Here is a 17,647-nt window from a genome sequence, read left to right on the forward strand (position 1 = left end):
GAAAAACATTTAGCCCTGTTTGCCTCAAGTTTCCTCTTCTGTAAAATAAGATGGAAAAGAAAATGGGAAACCACTCCAGTATCTCTGCCAAGAAAACCCCAAACGGGGGTCATAGAGAGTTGGGGATGATTGAAAAACAACTGAACATTGTTGTATCATATTGCCTGCCCTCTCTGGCTTTACAGCAGGTTTTGGAGAGCTGCAACAGCTGGTAAGTTCATCACCTACAGCCAAGCCTGGTGAAAAGCTGCTCCAAATTTAGCTATGATGGTACTCAGGTGACAGTCTGTTACTGGGCCTTTAACTGAAAGCTCTTCAGTTAGAAGGACCTGTTGGAGCTCTTGCCTGCTGTCACATGCTTTGAAAATTCAGGGAACACATCCATGCCAGGATGAGGCTTTAGAATGGGGCTTTAGTGGAGGACTTCATAAACAGGGTAGTATTAGAACACAGGCTCTCCGATATCGGCTTCTCTCGCACAGTGAGGGACAAAAGACAGAAAAGATCAATGAAAATGCTTACTAAAATACCGTTTTTGGGAACAACGTGAGGATTTTGCCAAGACTTTCCAACTATGGATACCATGTTACTATGGTTACTGTGGGTAACTTAAGATTTGGCCGTATTGGTATTGGTACAGTACCTTTCTCCCCAGATGTCCAAAAGGTCCTGAATCATCTCTTTTGAAATTATAATGCCCTAAGCATCCTCAAAGAAAGGATGTCAGGGTCCCTGTGCTTGTGAAGTGCCCCAGTAAGAATCAGATGACAACACATACAAATGGGAGTTTAACACTGACCTTACCTTCCAATATAATAACTACTGTGTCCCAAATGATTCGAAATGTTGTAAAAGCCACAAGTAATGAGAATATGTAAGTACAGATGGGATCAGCAATCTTGTATTCTGGCTGAAAGGGAACATCAAGGTTTATTAAAAAATGTAGAGATGCCTTTTTTAAGAAAAAAATACTTTTTTACTTTTCTCTGTAAATGAACATAATGCTAGGAGAAAATATAAAAATACAGAAAATGGAAAGGAATTCAAGGTCACTCAGTGCCAATACCTTAAGTAATGCAGCACTCAAACTACTCCAGGAAAAAAAAAATCAGATGTTCACATGGTGATAACAAAATTTACTCAAGACAGATCTCCAAATAAGGAGATCATCTGTTCTTCCCTTGGTAACGTGTTTCAGAATCTCACAATAATGATAAAATTAAAAGCTTCTCTGATGAAATTTAAGTTCGTTATCGTCGGCTTCCTATAATAGTATCAGAAAGCACATAAGCCACATACTGGGCAGTTAGGTGGCGCAGTGGATAGAACATCAGCCCTGGAGTCAGGAGGAGCTGAGTTCAAATGCAGCCTCAGATACTTAGTAGCTATGCGACCCTGGGCGAGGCACTTAACCCTGACTGCCACACACACATCCCCATTTATTTCACCTTTACCAACTTAAATATTGACAGACAGAGAGAAAGAGAGAGCACGTGAGCAGCCCTGAATTAAAGTGCTGTCTTTAATAGATACCATATGATCTTGAGCAACTCACTTTATCACTCCATGCTTGCAGCACTTCTCTAAGATTATAAATTAAAGAACAGTTGTCAGCACAGCTAGGTGGTACAGTGGATAGAGTTCCAACTTTGGAGTCAGGAGGACCTGACTCACTAGCTGTGTGACTCTGGGCAAGTCACTTAACCCCAACTGCCTCACCAAAGAAGCACAATAAAATAAAATAAATATAATAATAGTGGTCATTCTGTATCAGTAGAAGTAATTTTTCACTGGGAGCTCTCAATTCCAATGAAATCATTGCTCTAAACCCCCCTATGTTCCCTCCCCCAAATCAACTCAAATTCTGTAATATTTTCTTCATTGTCTTCTGAAGATCAGAGGAATTGACAGTAACCAAATCCAAGCCTTTGTCTTATGGGCAAAAACATGGAGGTATAAGAGGAAGTATCTATGGTGACTGGAAAATTGGCAAGTAGCTCAGGATGTCTGGGATGTAGAGTGTGTGAAGTGGAATATGGGTATAATCCACTTGCCAGTGTTAATTGGTTCCTAGAAAATGATGTTAGGCAAAACACTATTACAGGGTTAATTCCATTAAAAACAATATTTTAAGGGACAACTGGACAAACAACAGAACAAAAGGGTTTAGTGACTTTACATTGAGGGTTTGGTAATAATACACTGACAGCATTATTAGGGAATTGCACTGCTTGAGAAAACCTTATGTAGAATATGTCAACACTAAGAAAAAAAGGATCAAAAAGTAGCTGGAACGAATCGTAAAAATCTTAAATGCTGGGCTAAGGAATTTGTGTTTCAGATGGTAGCAATAGGGGAAACCACTGAAGGGCAAGGAGTGATACGATTAAACGTGAGCATCAGGTCTTATGTGTTCCATATCTCACTTGATAGACGTGACTGGTTTTGGTACCACAGTCACCCACACTGCTTTTCCTTCTCAAGTGAATTATCTTGTTCATATACATACTTGTTCTAAGCTCAAAAGTCCTTTAACAATTAAAATCTAATCTTCCAATCTCATCTGGCAGCACTGAAAGATGTGTACTCCTGTGGGGTGGGAAATGTTTATTCAGATTTGCGGAACTCCTAATGCTATACTCATACTCAATGGCAAAAGAGCATATATTTTAACACTGATGTGAAAACTCAAGCAATTTCTCAACGTAAAAATAATCCCCCAGGTTACCTTGAATCGAATGATGTAGGCAGCTACCAGCACCCCGACACTTTGCACCAAGTCTCCCAGGGCATGAACAAATGCCGCCCTCACTGCAAGGCTATCGCTTCCTTGGTTATGGCCATGCCCATGCCCATGCCCAGGACCTGTGGTAGGAGAGTTTGGCGGAGGGGAGTGGGAATGGGAGTGATGGTGACCAGACTGATTCAACAGAAATCCCATTCTGTTTTTTTAAAAAAAAGAAAATGTCATTATTTTTCCAAAGAGAAAAAAAAGGCAAACTTTTGTTACTAGTTACTAGTTAAGGGGACACAAAAAACAACGTTTAACATTAATGCCTATGGTACCTTTAGACAATGGACCCTCCCCCCCACCCCAAAGGTGAGTTTACATATTTCAATTAAGAATTCTTTTTCTTATAGCAGCCTTCTACACATCACCCACAAAGGAGAGCCTGAAACGGCCTCCTCGCGCCCCTGGGAAGTGGTGGTAGGAAGAGTAGGGTTCACATTCCCCACCAATAAAAGCCTGGGTGTGGGATCCAGCATTGCTATTTTCAATTTCTGCTTCCTCAGAGCCACTTCAGATGGAAACAGTGGCTCCGAGGACAGCCTAGGTTGAAAGAAGAGCCAGGAATCCTGTTGAACCCTCTCTTACTTCTGCCTCCTAGCTCTTCAGGAATTGAGGGTGGTTGTAGTCTGGAGCCAGGGTCAAAGCCAGCTCCCTCGTATTGCATTTAGGGATGGGAGAGAGAGGGGAGGAGGACATCTACTGTCACTCCTGCCCCTGTGTTATGGCCACCACCTTAAAAGGATGGTGATGAGACATTCCGCAACACATATGGATGGGCATGAGGCCACCACAGTACATCCAACAGGTGAGATATATACAGGAGTAAGAGGTAAAATAGGAAAACAGGTAGAGAGGTAGAGAACAAACGAAAACGGCGAGGTAGAAGGGGAAGGGTTAGCAAGAAGACAGATGTAGGAGAAATGTAAGGAGAAGAAAGAGTGGAAGGACACAGGGTGACAGCAAACAATTTGGCAAATTCACTACTCATCTAAGAACCTACCAATTATTAGGCACACTGGGATTTACAAATTTCCATAGGTTATTTCCAGCCAGAAAAAATACGTAGGTGTTCCATGTTAGGTTGAAAAAATACACAGTGATAGCAGCTGGTTAAAAACAGCTTTCAGAAGTTGGGATCTATCAAAATTAAGGTTTTGCACACATTGCCACTTTTGCTCTGATTCTGCTGTTTACTGTACTTACAGTGGGAAAACTTAGTTTCGCTATCATCTCCAGGGCCAGTTTCCTGATTATCTTGTTTTAGTCAAACATGTTTATGCCTGAATCAACACTAGAGAGGAACTGAGATTCTGTACTGGTTTTATGATCATTTTTTAAGAAAGATCAGCAGTCAATATGCAGTGAGCAATTTTGGAAAAATAAAAATTCAGATACTGTGCATTTCTAAATTTGAAGATACATGGTATTTAAAATACGGGACAGAGAGAAACAGTAAACAGAGCTTACATTATGTTAACTGCAACTCCAATGGCTGCGGTTATGAGCATTATATCTCCATTAATTTCATAGTTCATATGGATGGTTCTTTGCACGGCTTCATACAAAAGGAATCCCATAAGTATGTAAACCAACAGAACACTAATAACAGCTGACAAGACCTCTGTAAAGAAAAACAAAAGTTACACCAGAACATTTGCAGCTCAGTAAAACTGATAAGAATATCATACAATTCGTATTTACAGTCTCCTGCTTCAAAGAGATACTGCAACATGTTATGGTAGGGAGGGCATGAGTTCGGGAGTAAAAGGGCTGCTAGAATCTTGGCTTTTTTCTTCTTAAAAAAATAAATTTTTGTTGATATATTTTGTTTTTACATGACTTCATTTTCCAAAGTATCCTTCTCCCTACCCCCTCCCAGAAAGCCATCCCTTACAACAATGAATAAAACACCAGAACAGTTTAGCAAAAACACACACACACACACACACACACACACACACACAAAGTGCCATGTTCCATAATCCTAATCCCCACCTCTGCAACGAAACGGGCGAGAGGTACCCTTCACGTCTCTTCCTTGAGGCAAGCTTCATCATTCTAACCACCTTTGCCTCTGCTTACCTCTTTGGGTCTCAGATTCCTCATCTTTAAATGAAGGGGTTGGTCTATATTTAAGAAATGCCAAAAATGTGCCTAAATCAAATTAAAATGTAACTGGGAAATATTTAACAAAATAAATAAAAATATAATAAAACATAGACAGTAATTCATTTTAAAACTAAGTCAAGTGAATGACTTGGCTGAAGGACTTACCCTTAAAAATGCTATCCATCACCAAAGAAAGAACTGATGGTGTCTGAATATAGATTGAAGCATACTTTTTTTGCTTTCTTTATTTTTCTTTATGTTTTTATTTTGTTCTGTTTTCTTTTACAACATGACTAATATGGAAATATGTTTTGCATGATTATACATGTATAACCTATATCAAATTGCTTGCCTTCTCAATGGCGGGGAGGAACAGAGAAAATCTGGAACTTAATGTTTTAAAAGCAAATGTTAAAAATTGCTTTTTTACATGTAACTGGGGAAAAATAAAATAGTAAATAAAAATAAGTAATTTTTAAAAACCTAAGTCAATATGCAGCCCACAGGGATCCTTAGGCAGGGGTTAGTGTCCCCCATCTCTCCTTGAGTTTGACAACAGTGACCTAGACCACTTCTAAGGTTCTACTCTATGAAACTCTTCTCATTCCTAAAATGCCCTTCCCCAGCTTGACTTCTCTGGTCACTACTGTGTTTCTCATTGTAGTTAAACTTCAGCCTTTAGGAATAGTGGCTGGGAATGTCATTTGCTCAAAATTTCCATGAAGCTTTGGATGGAAGTCTATTCTTTAGTTATTGGGGGTTCAAGAAATGCTACTTTGGGGCAGCTAGGTGGTACAGTGGATAGAGCACCGGCTCTGAAGTCAGGAGGACCTGAGTTCAAATCCAGCCTTAGACACCTGACACTTACTAGCTGTGTGACCCTGGGCAAATCACTTAACCTGACTGCCTCACCAAAAAAAAAAGAAAGAAAGAAAGAAAGAAAGAAATGCTGCTTTGCCATCAAAGATACTCCCAGGGCACCATGATCAATCTTTTCTATTAAAACTATGTGCCAGGTACTGCACTAAGCATTAGACATAGAAAGTCAAAACCAAAATAAAACCACAACAAATCAGTTCCTGCCTACAAGGGGCTTACACTCAAGCAGCTAGTGTGGTGGTACAGCAGAAAGAACATTCAACCCGGAGTCAGGAATACACTGACTGGCTATGTGGCCCTCCATAAGTCACTTATGCTCTCTGCCTCGGCTTCCTCATCTGTAAAATTAGAAATAACAACACCACCCACCTCCCAGATTTGCTGCTAGGATCAAATGAGACAATCTTTGTAAAGAGTTATAAAAATGCAAGCTATTATCGCTATTATTGACATAGATCTGTAGTATAATTATATAAAGCGGTACAAAATGAATACACAGAATGACAAAGTCACGTCAGGGCTATCAGAGACTCAAACCTTTTTGGGGTTGTGGTATAGTCAAGATTGCAATGAACTGGAAAGTCCCAGAAATCCTAGTTTCCACTACGCTATCTTAATCAGTCTATACGGATCCTTCCTGCTCTAAAGTAGGAGGAAGTGCAACCATCACGGCGTCATGGAGGCAGCGGCGCCCTTCTAGAAACCATCTGGTTTCCAGAAAGCCCTGGCTGGGGCTGGGATGGATCACTGGTCTGACCCAGCCCAGTGTTTAGTCCAGAGGTCGTTTTCAATGTGTTCATTCTTTACTGGGATGGGTGCGTTTCCCCAAAACATATACACTCTCTAGTTACCATTTCTTTCTTATTGTTCTCAAGCTGACGGGCCTGACAAATGTTATTACTGCCTTTCCATACGAATAATCTCACCCTTGCACAGCTGATGATCCATAAAGGTTTTTCCAACTCCAAAATTCTATGATTCTAGTGGGGGCAGCCAGGAGGCACAGTGAATGGAGCACTGGGCCTGGCTGGAGTCAGGAAGACCTGCGTTCAAATCCAGCTTCACTTATACTTACTGGTCATGTGACCCTGGTCAACAGTCAACCTCTGATTGCTTCAGTTTCCCCATTTGTAAAATGGGGCTCATCACAGCACCCACTTTTCAGGGGTGTTGCAAGGATCAAATGAGGTCCTAATTATAAAGTATTAACGACAGTGCCTGGCACAGAGAGACAGACAGAGACAGAGAGAGAGAGAGAGAGAGAAGAGAGAGAGAGAGAGAGAGAGAGAGAGAGAGAGAGAGAGAGAGAGAGAGAGAGAGAGAGAGAGAGAGAGAGAGAGAGAGATTATCTTTTTTTGGTGAGGCAATCAGGGTTAAGTGACTCGCACAGGGCCACATAGCTAGTAAGTATCAAGTGTCTGAGGTCATATTTGAACTCAGGTCCTCCTGACACCAAGGCCAAAGCTCTATCCACTGCTCCATCCAGCTGCCCCAGTGATTATCATTATTCTAACATACCCATTTTACAGATAAGAAAACATAAGAGATGTTTTCATCCCATATGAAATGAAAAAATAGATGAGAAAGCAGAACTTTATACAATTTATCAAGTGTCAAAAATGGAATTTCATACCAGGTTTGCTACCAGGACAAAAGGTCAATGCTCTTTTCTGAAATGTGCTTAATGAAAATATTTGCTATGACAATTAACAAAAGTTAAGTGTATGGAGCTTCATTAACATAAATATTATTTCATACTTGTGGTAATCAAATTATGGAAATTTAAAGTCAGTTATACAAAATGCCTCATAATGGTTATTGTATTATGAATTTTTAGAAAACTAATTCAAATCCCCAAAAGGGGTTTCAATTGGACTGAACAACAACAATATCAAAATAAAGGAAAAGAAAATCAAATCAAGATAATAAAGTCGGGGCAGTTAGGTGTCGCAGTGGATAGAGCACCAACCTTGGAGTCAGGAGGACTCGAGTTCAAATCTGGCCTCAGACACTTACTGCTGTGTGACCCTGGGCAAGTCACTTAACCCCACTGACTAGCCAGAAACAAACAAACAAATAAATAATAAAATGAAAAAGCCCTCTAAACACACTCATAAATTGGGAAATCTTGGCTTCTGCTCCTAAATCAGCCTTGGCAAAGTCTTCAATAGTAGATGGACTCCATGTCAAGGGGAGAACTCTATCATTTTATCCTAGGAGAGCCCACTCACTACAAGTCCATTGCCTCAGGCTAAAAGCAGTCCTCCCTACCTTGGCTCTAAACATCATGATTAAGTAGCACAAGGGCTATTGCTGGTGAAAACTCACATTCATATAGAGCTTTTAGATTTACCAAGTGATTTCCTCACAATAACCCTTTGAAATAGGTACTGAAAGTATCATCCCCATTTTACAGATGAGGTAAAGTGACTTGATCACATAGTTCCATAGCAAATGCTGGAGGGTGGGTCTGGCAAACCCAGGTCTTGAGTCCTGGGCTCTTTCAACCACACCAGGCATGCTGCATTTCAGAGGTAAAGATTTAGGATGACTCTGATTGCTAAGGATTCCTAGTTTTACTACATGTAATTCAGGAGATGCTGCTATAGCAGCCATGTTCCTTTTTCATGAATTATTAAGGAAATCACATATACCCCACAGTCTCACTTTCTGGAATGAGAATGCAGAGATACTGTTGCTCTGGAGTTTTTATTCTAAAATAAATCATCTGCTGAAACCCCCAAACGTTGTACTGACGGATTCCAAAGAAATACTTTAAAAGATAACATGAATAATATATTCATATTCAAGATTAGATGCTTGCTACATAAATGAAGATTTTTTTAAAGGTGTAAAAAGAAATTCAGCTTTGCCAAAAGTGATGACTCTTTCTTTATATTTTAATACTAAGCTTAACATGAAAGTACCATAAACATAGTAAGGTGGCTGAGTTTATCTACGCAATGTAGATAAATCCCAATGAAAACGTATGGATTTTTTTTAAAGTTTAAGAAGAAAAATGTTTTCAATCAACAGTCAAATTATGACCTGCTCAGTACTTTCATTCCAGCTCTGGGTCGGCCCCAGGTCACATAATCCACAATTAGGATTACTAAGATAAAAGGAACACATAAAGCCAGACTGAAGAGTAACATTTTTCATTTTCTAGGAGACCCAAGTGAGTTTCATAATGTAAAACTCAGGAGAGAGCTGCTGAGTTTAATATTACCCCCATTAGTTCTTAAATAAGCCTGAAAGGTCATGTTTCAATCTGAAGGGAAATTTTACTACGTAATTAAAAAGTCTTGAAAGAGATGTTTTTAATGGAAATGTTGGCAAGCTTCTTATCATAGTAATCCTAAAAAGCTTTGATACTGCGCTCTATACATTATTTGGTAGTCATTAAATTACTTATCCATGGCAAAACTACAGAGCTGGGGGAGGGATTCAAGTGAATGAATCTAGGGTGTTTTCACACACAGATTAACTGGAATATAAACAGATCTTTATAATCAAAAGATGCAGCTAAGGTGCATTCTTCAGCACACAAACCAAACATTTAACAAACTCCCTACCCAGCACCCCTTCAAAACAACAATAAAACACTCAGCAAGAGATGTGGATCTGAAGAATTGTGGACACCCACAAAATTCAGGGCTGAAATGCCTTTTATGCACATTCAAAAAGATACACACACACACACATACCCCAGTTGCCATTTGACAAAGTCTGGTTCTCATAGACACACAAATAAGGACATATGGAATTAGGTGGTTTTGGTTTATGAGAATATGATTGGAAAACTAATGACAGTGACCCAAGGCTTCCTGACTTGGGGGGGGGGGTGGACGGGGTGGCTATACAATGACGTCACAATGCAAAGCCTCAACTCCACCTTCACAAACGCTCCTCCTGCTAGTAAGGCATGATTACACCTCGATTATACAGTACTTTTCTGTTAGCTGAAAGTACTTTCAGATGCTATTCAACTCACACAGTAACAGGTTCTAGACAACCCTGGGTACTAATACTATACACAATTATTGTACGTATAACATTACACATAACTGTGTAATAAAGTCAGAAGGGCTTGGTGAGGAGGGGTAGCAGATGTGTGGGTCCTCTCTCTTTGGTGCATTTAGGTGGTACACTGGGTAGAGTGTTGAGCCCAGAGTCAGGAAGAGCTGAGTTCAAACCTATCATTAAACACTAACTAGCGGTGTGACCCTGGGTAAGTCACTTAACCTCTGCCTGCCTCACCTGTAAAACGGGATCATAAAAGCACCCATCTCATGGGTCGCCGTGAGGATCGACCAGAATATCTGTACAGCGCTTAGCACAGTACCTGGCACCTAGTAGGTGCTTAATAAATGTTTATTCCCTCCCTCTCTCCTTCTGGGAAGAGAGCAGAGATCAGAACAAGAGACACCATGCTGAAATGGAAAGCCTGAGAACGCGGGCCCGCCAAACAGCCACTGACAATGTACTGTATACGTGGGGGCACGATTACTTCACCTGGCCTGCTGACTCTCAACCAGAAGTAGGAGAGAGTGACCTACCTGGGAGAGGCTCTGATTTTATCACTCCCCAGATCAAAAGGCTTCCTGGCTTCCCCACCTGCCTACCAAATAAAGTAATGGCCACATGATGAGAAACCGACATTTCTTGCCAAACTGAATTATGTAACTAATTACAATTGTTAACTGCTCTAACAATCCACAGCCACAACGCACACGAGTATTGGCAAATTGGTGGGTAGTTGGGTACTACTGACCCAGGCGTCTGTATGTGCTAGCTAATCAGGGTGTTTCTGCTAAAAAATCTCTGGGGCCATGTCTCACCTCAGGTTCAGGCGGGCAACGATTAGTCTATGCGCTGCACGCCGGAAGTCTGGGCCTTGGCAGGTGCTTTGAGGCATGCCACCACTGGCCCCAATCCACTGAGGCCTTCCTCTGCGGGTCCATACCCCTCAAGTACATTCACTCTTTCTGAAATGTATTACATTTCACAAGTCTTCTCTTTTCTACAGGACTGTAAGCTCCCTGAGGACAGGGATTCTGTCTTATTCAGCTTTGTCCCCCCCACAACAAGCACCAGGTGGATATTTGCCAAATGGAACTCTGTGAACAGACTCATTTGGGAACTGTTTTCCCATGCAAGCACTCCATTACAAATGGCTTTTTAATTGTGTGGTACGAAGAATTTTACCTGCACCATTGTCGGACTTCTTGGCTCCTACTCCCATGTGGCTCAGCAACACAGGATGAAGTCCCACGGGCACTAGAAATTCCTGGTGTCTAATCTCGACTGATGCCTGATCATCACACTCCACAGCCAATTCTCTAAATTCCTTTTTACCTCAAGTTCCTAATAGTTGTCTCTCAGATTTAAGACTTGAGGGAGGAAATCAAGGGCACCTCTACTGACTTCATCTCCCGTATTCCTGCTTTACGCTGGCTGAGGAAGAAGCGATGCTCCTTGACAAGGCCAACCCATCTTCCCGTGCCCTTGATTCTATTTCCTCTGGAATTTGCCCCATCCCTCCTCTCATGAGCTCCCCCTCCTCCATCTTGCTTTCACTTTCAATCTCTGACCATCTTATAGGCTCCTTTCCGGCTTCCTACAAACATGAATAATTCTCCCTCATCCTTAAGAAACATTCATGTGACCTCATGACACCCTTATCCTAAATGCTTCTCGCCCAGAGAGAAAGGTCCATACTCACTTCCTCCACTCAGTGCTTAGCTCCCTGAATTTAGCTTCTGATTCCCTCACTTGACTGAAATGGTTCATTCTTCGGGTAACTGCTAACCCTGATGACCTCTTCTTAGTCCCCATTATTCTACTGGAACACCCCACGGCTCCTGGCCACTGTTCCCTCCATCTCCACGCTCACCCATCTCCTCTGCTGAATCCATTTGTCAGCCCTTTGGCCTGAGGGTCCTAAGGTTAAGGCTATCTAAGGCTAAGCTGTTGTCTTTCTTCTCTTTCCTTTAGACTTGAACTCAGAAAGACCCGAGTTCAAATTTACCTCAGATGCTTACTAGTTGTGTGATCCGGGACAGATCACTTAACTTTTCTGTGCTTCAGTTTTCTCATCTGTAAAATGAAGATAAAACCACCTACCTCTTAGGGTTGTTGTGAGGATGGAAACAGTGTTTGTAAAAGCACTCTCCAAACCTTAAAGCATTACATAAACGTTAGCTATTATTCCCTTAGACTGTGAGCTAAGTGAAAAAAACATTCCCTCCATTTTTTTTCCCCTTTACATCCTTAGTGCTTGGCACAGTTCCAAGTACACAACAAGTCCTTAAAAAATGCTTGTTGGGGAAGCTAAGTGGCGCAGTGGATAGAGCACCCACCCTGAAATCAGGAGGACCTGAGTTCAAATCCGGCCTCAGACCAAACACTTGATACTTACTAGCTGCCTGACTCTGGGGAAATCACTTAACCCCAATTGCCTAAAAATAAAAATTTAAAAAAATGCTTGTTGACCAATATATAAAATAAGAGATAAACAGTGCCAGACTTCAAACTATACTGCAAAGCAGTAACTGTCAAAAACAACCTAGTACTGGCTAAGGAACAGAGTGGTGGATCAGTGGAATAGATTAGGTACACAATATATAGAAATAAATGACAACAGTAATCTAGTATTTGATAAACTCCCAAATCCAAGTTTTTAGGGCAAGAGCTCACACTGTTCAACAAAAACTTCTGGGAAAAACGGAAAGCAGTTTGGAAGAAATTAGGTATAGACCAACATCTTACATCATATACCAAGATAAGGTCAAAATGGATAAATGATTTAGATATAAAGGGTGATACCATAAGCAAATTAGGGGAGCATGGAATATTTCACCTGTCAGCTCTATGATAAGGTAAGAGTTTATGACCAAATAAAGGACAGAGAGGATCACAAGCAGTAAAATGGATTTTTGATTACATGAAATTTAAAAAGTTCTTGCACAAACAAAACTAATGCGGCCAAAATGAGATTTTTATGACAAGTTTCTCTGATAAAGGCCTTATTTCTCAAATATATAGGGAACTGAGCCAAATTTATAAAACTATGAACCATTCCTTAACTGACAGTCAAAGGATATGAAAGGCAGTTTTCAGAAGAAATCAAAGCTATCAATAGTCACATGAGAAAATGCTCTAAGTAACTGATTTAAATTAAAATTAAATTAAATTAAAATTAAAACAACTTTGAGTTACCATCTTATATCTATCCGACTGGTTAACATGACAGAAAATGTCATGTTCAGAAAATGCTAGAGGAGATATGGAAAAATAGGTATGCTAATGCATTGCTGGTGGAATTGTGAACTAGTCCACCCCTTCTAGAGAACAACTTGGAACTATGCCCAAAGGGCTATAAAACTGCACATCCTTTTAACCCAGCAATACCATTACTAGGTCTATATCCCAAAGAGATTAAATAAAAGGGAAAGGACCTATGTATACAAAGATATTTACAGTAGCTCTTTTTGTGGTGGCAAAGAACTGGAAATTGAGAGGATGCTCATCAACTGGGGGAATGCATGAACGAGTTGTGGTATGTGACTGTGATGGAAAACTATTAGGGCATGAGAAACGACGCGCAAGATGTTTTCAGAAAAACCTGGGAAGACTTCTATGAACTGATGCAAAGTGAAGTGAGTAGAACCAGGAGAACACTATATACTGCAATAATGATCAACTATGAAAGACTTAGCTACTCTTGTCAATACAGTGATCCAAGACAATTCCAAAAGACTCATGATGATAAATGCTATCCATCTCCAGAGAGAGAATTCATGAATTCTGAGTGCGGAATGAAGCATATTTTTCAAATTTATTTTATTTTTCGTGGTATGTGTATGTGTTTCTTTTGCAAATGTTTAGATATAGAAATGTTTTGCACGATTTCACATGTATGCCCCACATATATATCATACTGCTTGGCTTCTCAAGGGGTGAGGTAGCAGAGAGAAGAGAATTTGAAACTCAAAAAATTTTAAAATAAATGTTAAAAATTTTTACATGTAATTGGGAAACATTTAATGAAATAAAAATATATTAAAAAAATAAAATAGGAGATAGTACCTGCTGCCCCTGACTGCTGAGAAAACTCTTTTAAGGGACATAAAATGCCCACATTTGGGGGCAGCTAGGGGGCACAGTGAATAGAGAATCAGCCCTGGAGTCAGGAGGACCTGAGTTCAAATCTGGCCTCAGACACTTGACACTTACTAGCTGTGTGAGCCTGGGCAAGTCACTTAACCCCAATTGCCTTAAATTTTAAAAATGCCCATATTCTGAAAATCTATACCTTTGTAATCACTGCATTTTCATCGAAGAGTAGTTACTCTTCAATTTCTTTCATTTATTTCCACTATAACTGTACCAAATATCATTAGAAAAAGCACTTTAAAAAACCCCCACAAAACACCAAAAACAACTTACTTCTCAGTCACAGGCCAAGCTTAACACACAAAATTATTTAGGAATTTACAGAAGGGTTGAATACAGGGTATCCCAAAGGTTTAAGTGCAGTTTTAAGCTATCAATGCTCATCCTCATCCCCTATACTTGAAATATATACACACACACACACACATATATATACACACACATACATACACACACACACACACACACACACACACACATACACATACATATATACACACACACATATATATATTTCCTCATATGAGGAAATGCGAAAACCAGAGGAAGGACACAGTGGAGAGGATCTGAGTAAAGAGAGATAGAAGCAAATATAAGAAAATTATAAATAAAGAATCAAGATTTGAACGAAGAGACATGAGAAGACACTCCCAACCTATCTTCCTTGTGGAGGGGGGAGATCCACAGGTGTTACAAATTGCACATAATTTTAGATTTTTTCAATGTATGGAACAGTTGTGCTGGTTTTTTTTCCTTCTCTAAAAAAATACTATTTATCATATGGGATGGCTCTCTGGGAAGCTATCCAGGCAAGAATCCAACTGAGGTCCTCTGACTCCAAATTCAGCTTTCTTCCCACCACAACACACCATGATGCTTGTCATTGGGGCACACCGCCCAGACCAAATGAACAAAAAGAGGAAATAGGTGAGTGTGAGGAACAGATCACAAGAGTCGCAGGATTTAGTAACGATGAGGGACTAACTTCAATTACTATGTGCCAGGCATTGTGCTAAGTGCTAGATATACAAATTGGGCCCCTGATAAAGTGCTCTCTGCCAAAGGCAGATCAGCTAATAATTGTCTGATTTGCCTTCAACATGACTTCCTCATTCAAAAGAAAGGAGAAGCAATGAAAATAAATTTTTATTTCCAATTTGATTTTTAGCAACAAACAGGAACTGGTAGCTGGAGTGGATATGAGGAGAACCTTGGAGAAAAGTGACTCTTCTCTCTTAGAGCCTATAAGTGCTAAGAAGAGGAAAGCCAGGCATAGTCTGACACACCCTAGTTGTTCAGTGAAAGGATAGGTAGCATCACATAAACTGAAATTCTATAGAGGAAGTAGGCCCCAAAGAGTTGGAAACTCCTCAAAATTTTGAAGTAAAAAAGAGAACAATTTGGCCCTGGAGTCAGGAGGACCTGAGCTCAAAGCTGGTCTCAGACACTTGACACTTACTAGCTGCGTGACCCTGGGCAAGTCACTTAACCCCATTGCCTAGCAGAGAAAAAGAAAAAAAAGAGAAACAATTCCAGGAAAAGGGGGGAGGGTATCTAAAGCAGTAGTATCCATATGTTTTGGATCATGTAACTATAACGAAAAGCCTTTACACAGCACCCCCAAAACATATAATTATTTATAAATTATATATGTGTACAATTGTAGTAATTATGTATACTATAAAACTTTTACAAAATGGAAATTTTAAAAAAGGACTAGGTGAGATATTTTTTAAAAGATGATCTTGGTAGCTGTTGGGAGAAAGGATTAGAGAGGTTAGAGATCTGAGGCAGGGAGACCAGCGAGGAGGCTGTTGCAACAGGGCAGGAGGGAATTCAACTGGTGATGGCTAAGTGAGCTGAGAGAAGGGGCAGATGCTAGAGAGATGGTGTGCAGGCTGAACCGAGAAGACTTGGCCACTCACTGGACATGTGGGGTGACGCAGGAGAGAAGGTGAAGAGGACAATGAGATCATGAGAACCCAGGGGACTGGCAGGGTGGTGGTGCCCTTGACCCCAAAACAGGGAAACGTGGTAGAGGGGTAGATGGGTTGAAGACTGACAGAACAGTAAGATTTGTTAGGCATACTACTACCCATCCGTGCCAGCTCAGCCTGTTTGACTCACTTCTGCTTTACCCAAAATGAAAAGGTGAGAGGGTGGGTTCTTCCTCACTGGTCACTGCTCGACAGCCCTTCCTCCCAGGGGCATCTACTGCAGCCCGTAAGTCAAGAGTCGTGGAGGGAACTTTCCTGTTGGCCCCTGAATGGTTTCTGCTGAGTTCGCCTGGGCAGTGGCTAGGTTATAAGTGTCCTAGGGAAGAAGTGGAGAGGCTAAACCTTTGCACCATGCAGAGAAGGGGTGGAGAGGGGTAGTATCTGAAGATAAAGGCAGTTGAGGCTATGTCAGAGACAAATCCTGTGATTCTAACATCTTCTCATTCTCCGACAGATCTCACACCACTTGAGGTCAGACCATATCCCCCTTGGGATAAAGGTCACAGCTCCCACCATGGAGACCACTGGACTAATTAGACTAATGTAGACATCCAAGGAACTCACCAAACAATTTAGATATTAGAAAGGAAAGACATGCATTGAAGATGAAAGCAAGGATAGTTAATGGAGGCTGAACGCAAAATCTTGGCATATCCCTCCATGGAATGCTATCAAAAGTGTAAAAGCTCAGAATGAGGTGAGGCTAGCAAAGAAAGATACAGTCATGGCTAACTTCAGGGGTGAGGCCTGAGCCCCCGTCTTCTTGGCTCCAGGACCAGCTCTGAACCCATTATGACACGTTCCTTATAGGCATTTATGTATTATATAGTGTCTTAAGCATCGTCCCCAGGGAACAACCTAAGCTCCCTCCACTCACCAGACGACTCTAGATGTCATCTCCTGCTTCTCCCGATGGGCTATTCCTCATCTCCAAAGTCTTTTATACCATCTCATCTGACCCTCACACCAGTTCTTCGAGAGGTAGGTGCTATTAGCCCCACCTTACAGATGAAGAGACTAAGGGTCGGGAAGGCTGAACTGTCTTCTTGATTTTAGAACAATATCTACTTATCGCACCAGATTCCAATGTAAAGGAGTCCTAGTTTGATCTTAAGTAGCATTATGCTGTCCCTTCATCTACCTGTCCCCATTTCAAAAAACTCTGAATACTTTAATTTAAAGGGCTTAGCTTTTAGGACCTTTTTTTAAACATAATTTTGCATGACCTAAATGTTAGCTATCACAAAGCAGGCAACCAGTAATAGCACATTCTTCTCACCTCTCAAGGAAGGAATCCCTAGGGAAAGCTCACTGAACCCTGGTACTTCGTTAAAAGAAAAAAAAACTAAAATCTCTACTTTTGTTCCTAGTTTAATTTACCCATACTGCCAATCTATGTGGCTCTTTTACTTCAATCAATTTCCTTTCTTTTATATCATTTTCTCAAAAAAGACAACAAATCTACGGAAGTTACACCCTGAAACTTAGCCCTCAACATGTATTTGGAATGTTCTGTTTAAATAGCAATTTTTTTTTACTGTTCCTCAATCAATTTCCTTTCTTTTACATCATCTTCTCAAAAGAGATGACAAATCTAGGGAGGTTACACCCTGAAACTTACCCCTCATCATATATTTGGAACATTCTGTTTAACTGGCATTTTTTTTTTACTGTTCCTCTTTTGCCTTTATTT

The 17,647-nt window shown here is 40.6% G+C and overlaps 1 protein-coding gene across 2 annotated transcripts in view; it reads right to left on the bottom strand.

Moving 5' to 3' along the window:
* SLC30A4 (solute carrier family 30 member 4) overlaps positions 1-17,647 on the bottom strand; it is a 37,438-nt gene that overhangs the window by 11,781 nt on the left and 8,010 nt on the right. For both annotated transcript variants that reach the window (XM_021009308.2, XM_021009306.2), the window contains 3 exons: positions 4,259-4,412; positions 2,729-2,942; positions 805-910 (listed from right to left, as the gene is read on the bottom strand). In XM_021009308.2, coding sequence (XP_020864967.1) covers positions 805-910; positions 2,729-2,942; positions 4,259-4,412 — 474 coding nt within the window. The remainder of the gene's footprint in view (positions 1-804; positions 911-2,728; positions 2,943-4,258; positions 4,413-17,647) is intronic.

This window comes from Phascolarctos cinereus, unplaced genomic scaffold, assembly GCF_003287225.1.
Source record: "Phascolarctos cinereus isolate Bilbo 61053 unplaced genomic scaffold, phaCin_HiC Scaffold_3;HRSCAF=262, whole genome shotgun sequence".
In the NCBI taxonomy this organism is placed as follows: Eukaryota; Metazoa; Chordata; class Mammalia; order Diprotodontia; family Phascolarctidae; genus Phascolarctos; species Phascolarctos cinereus.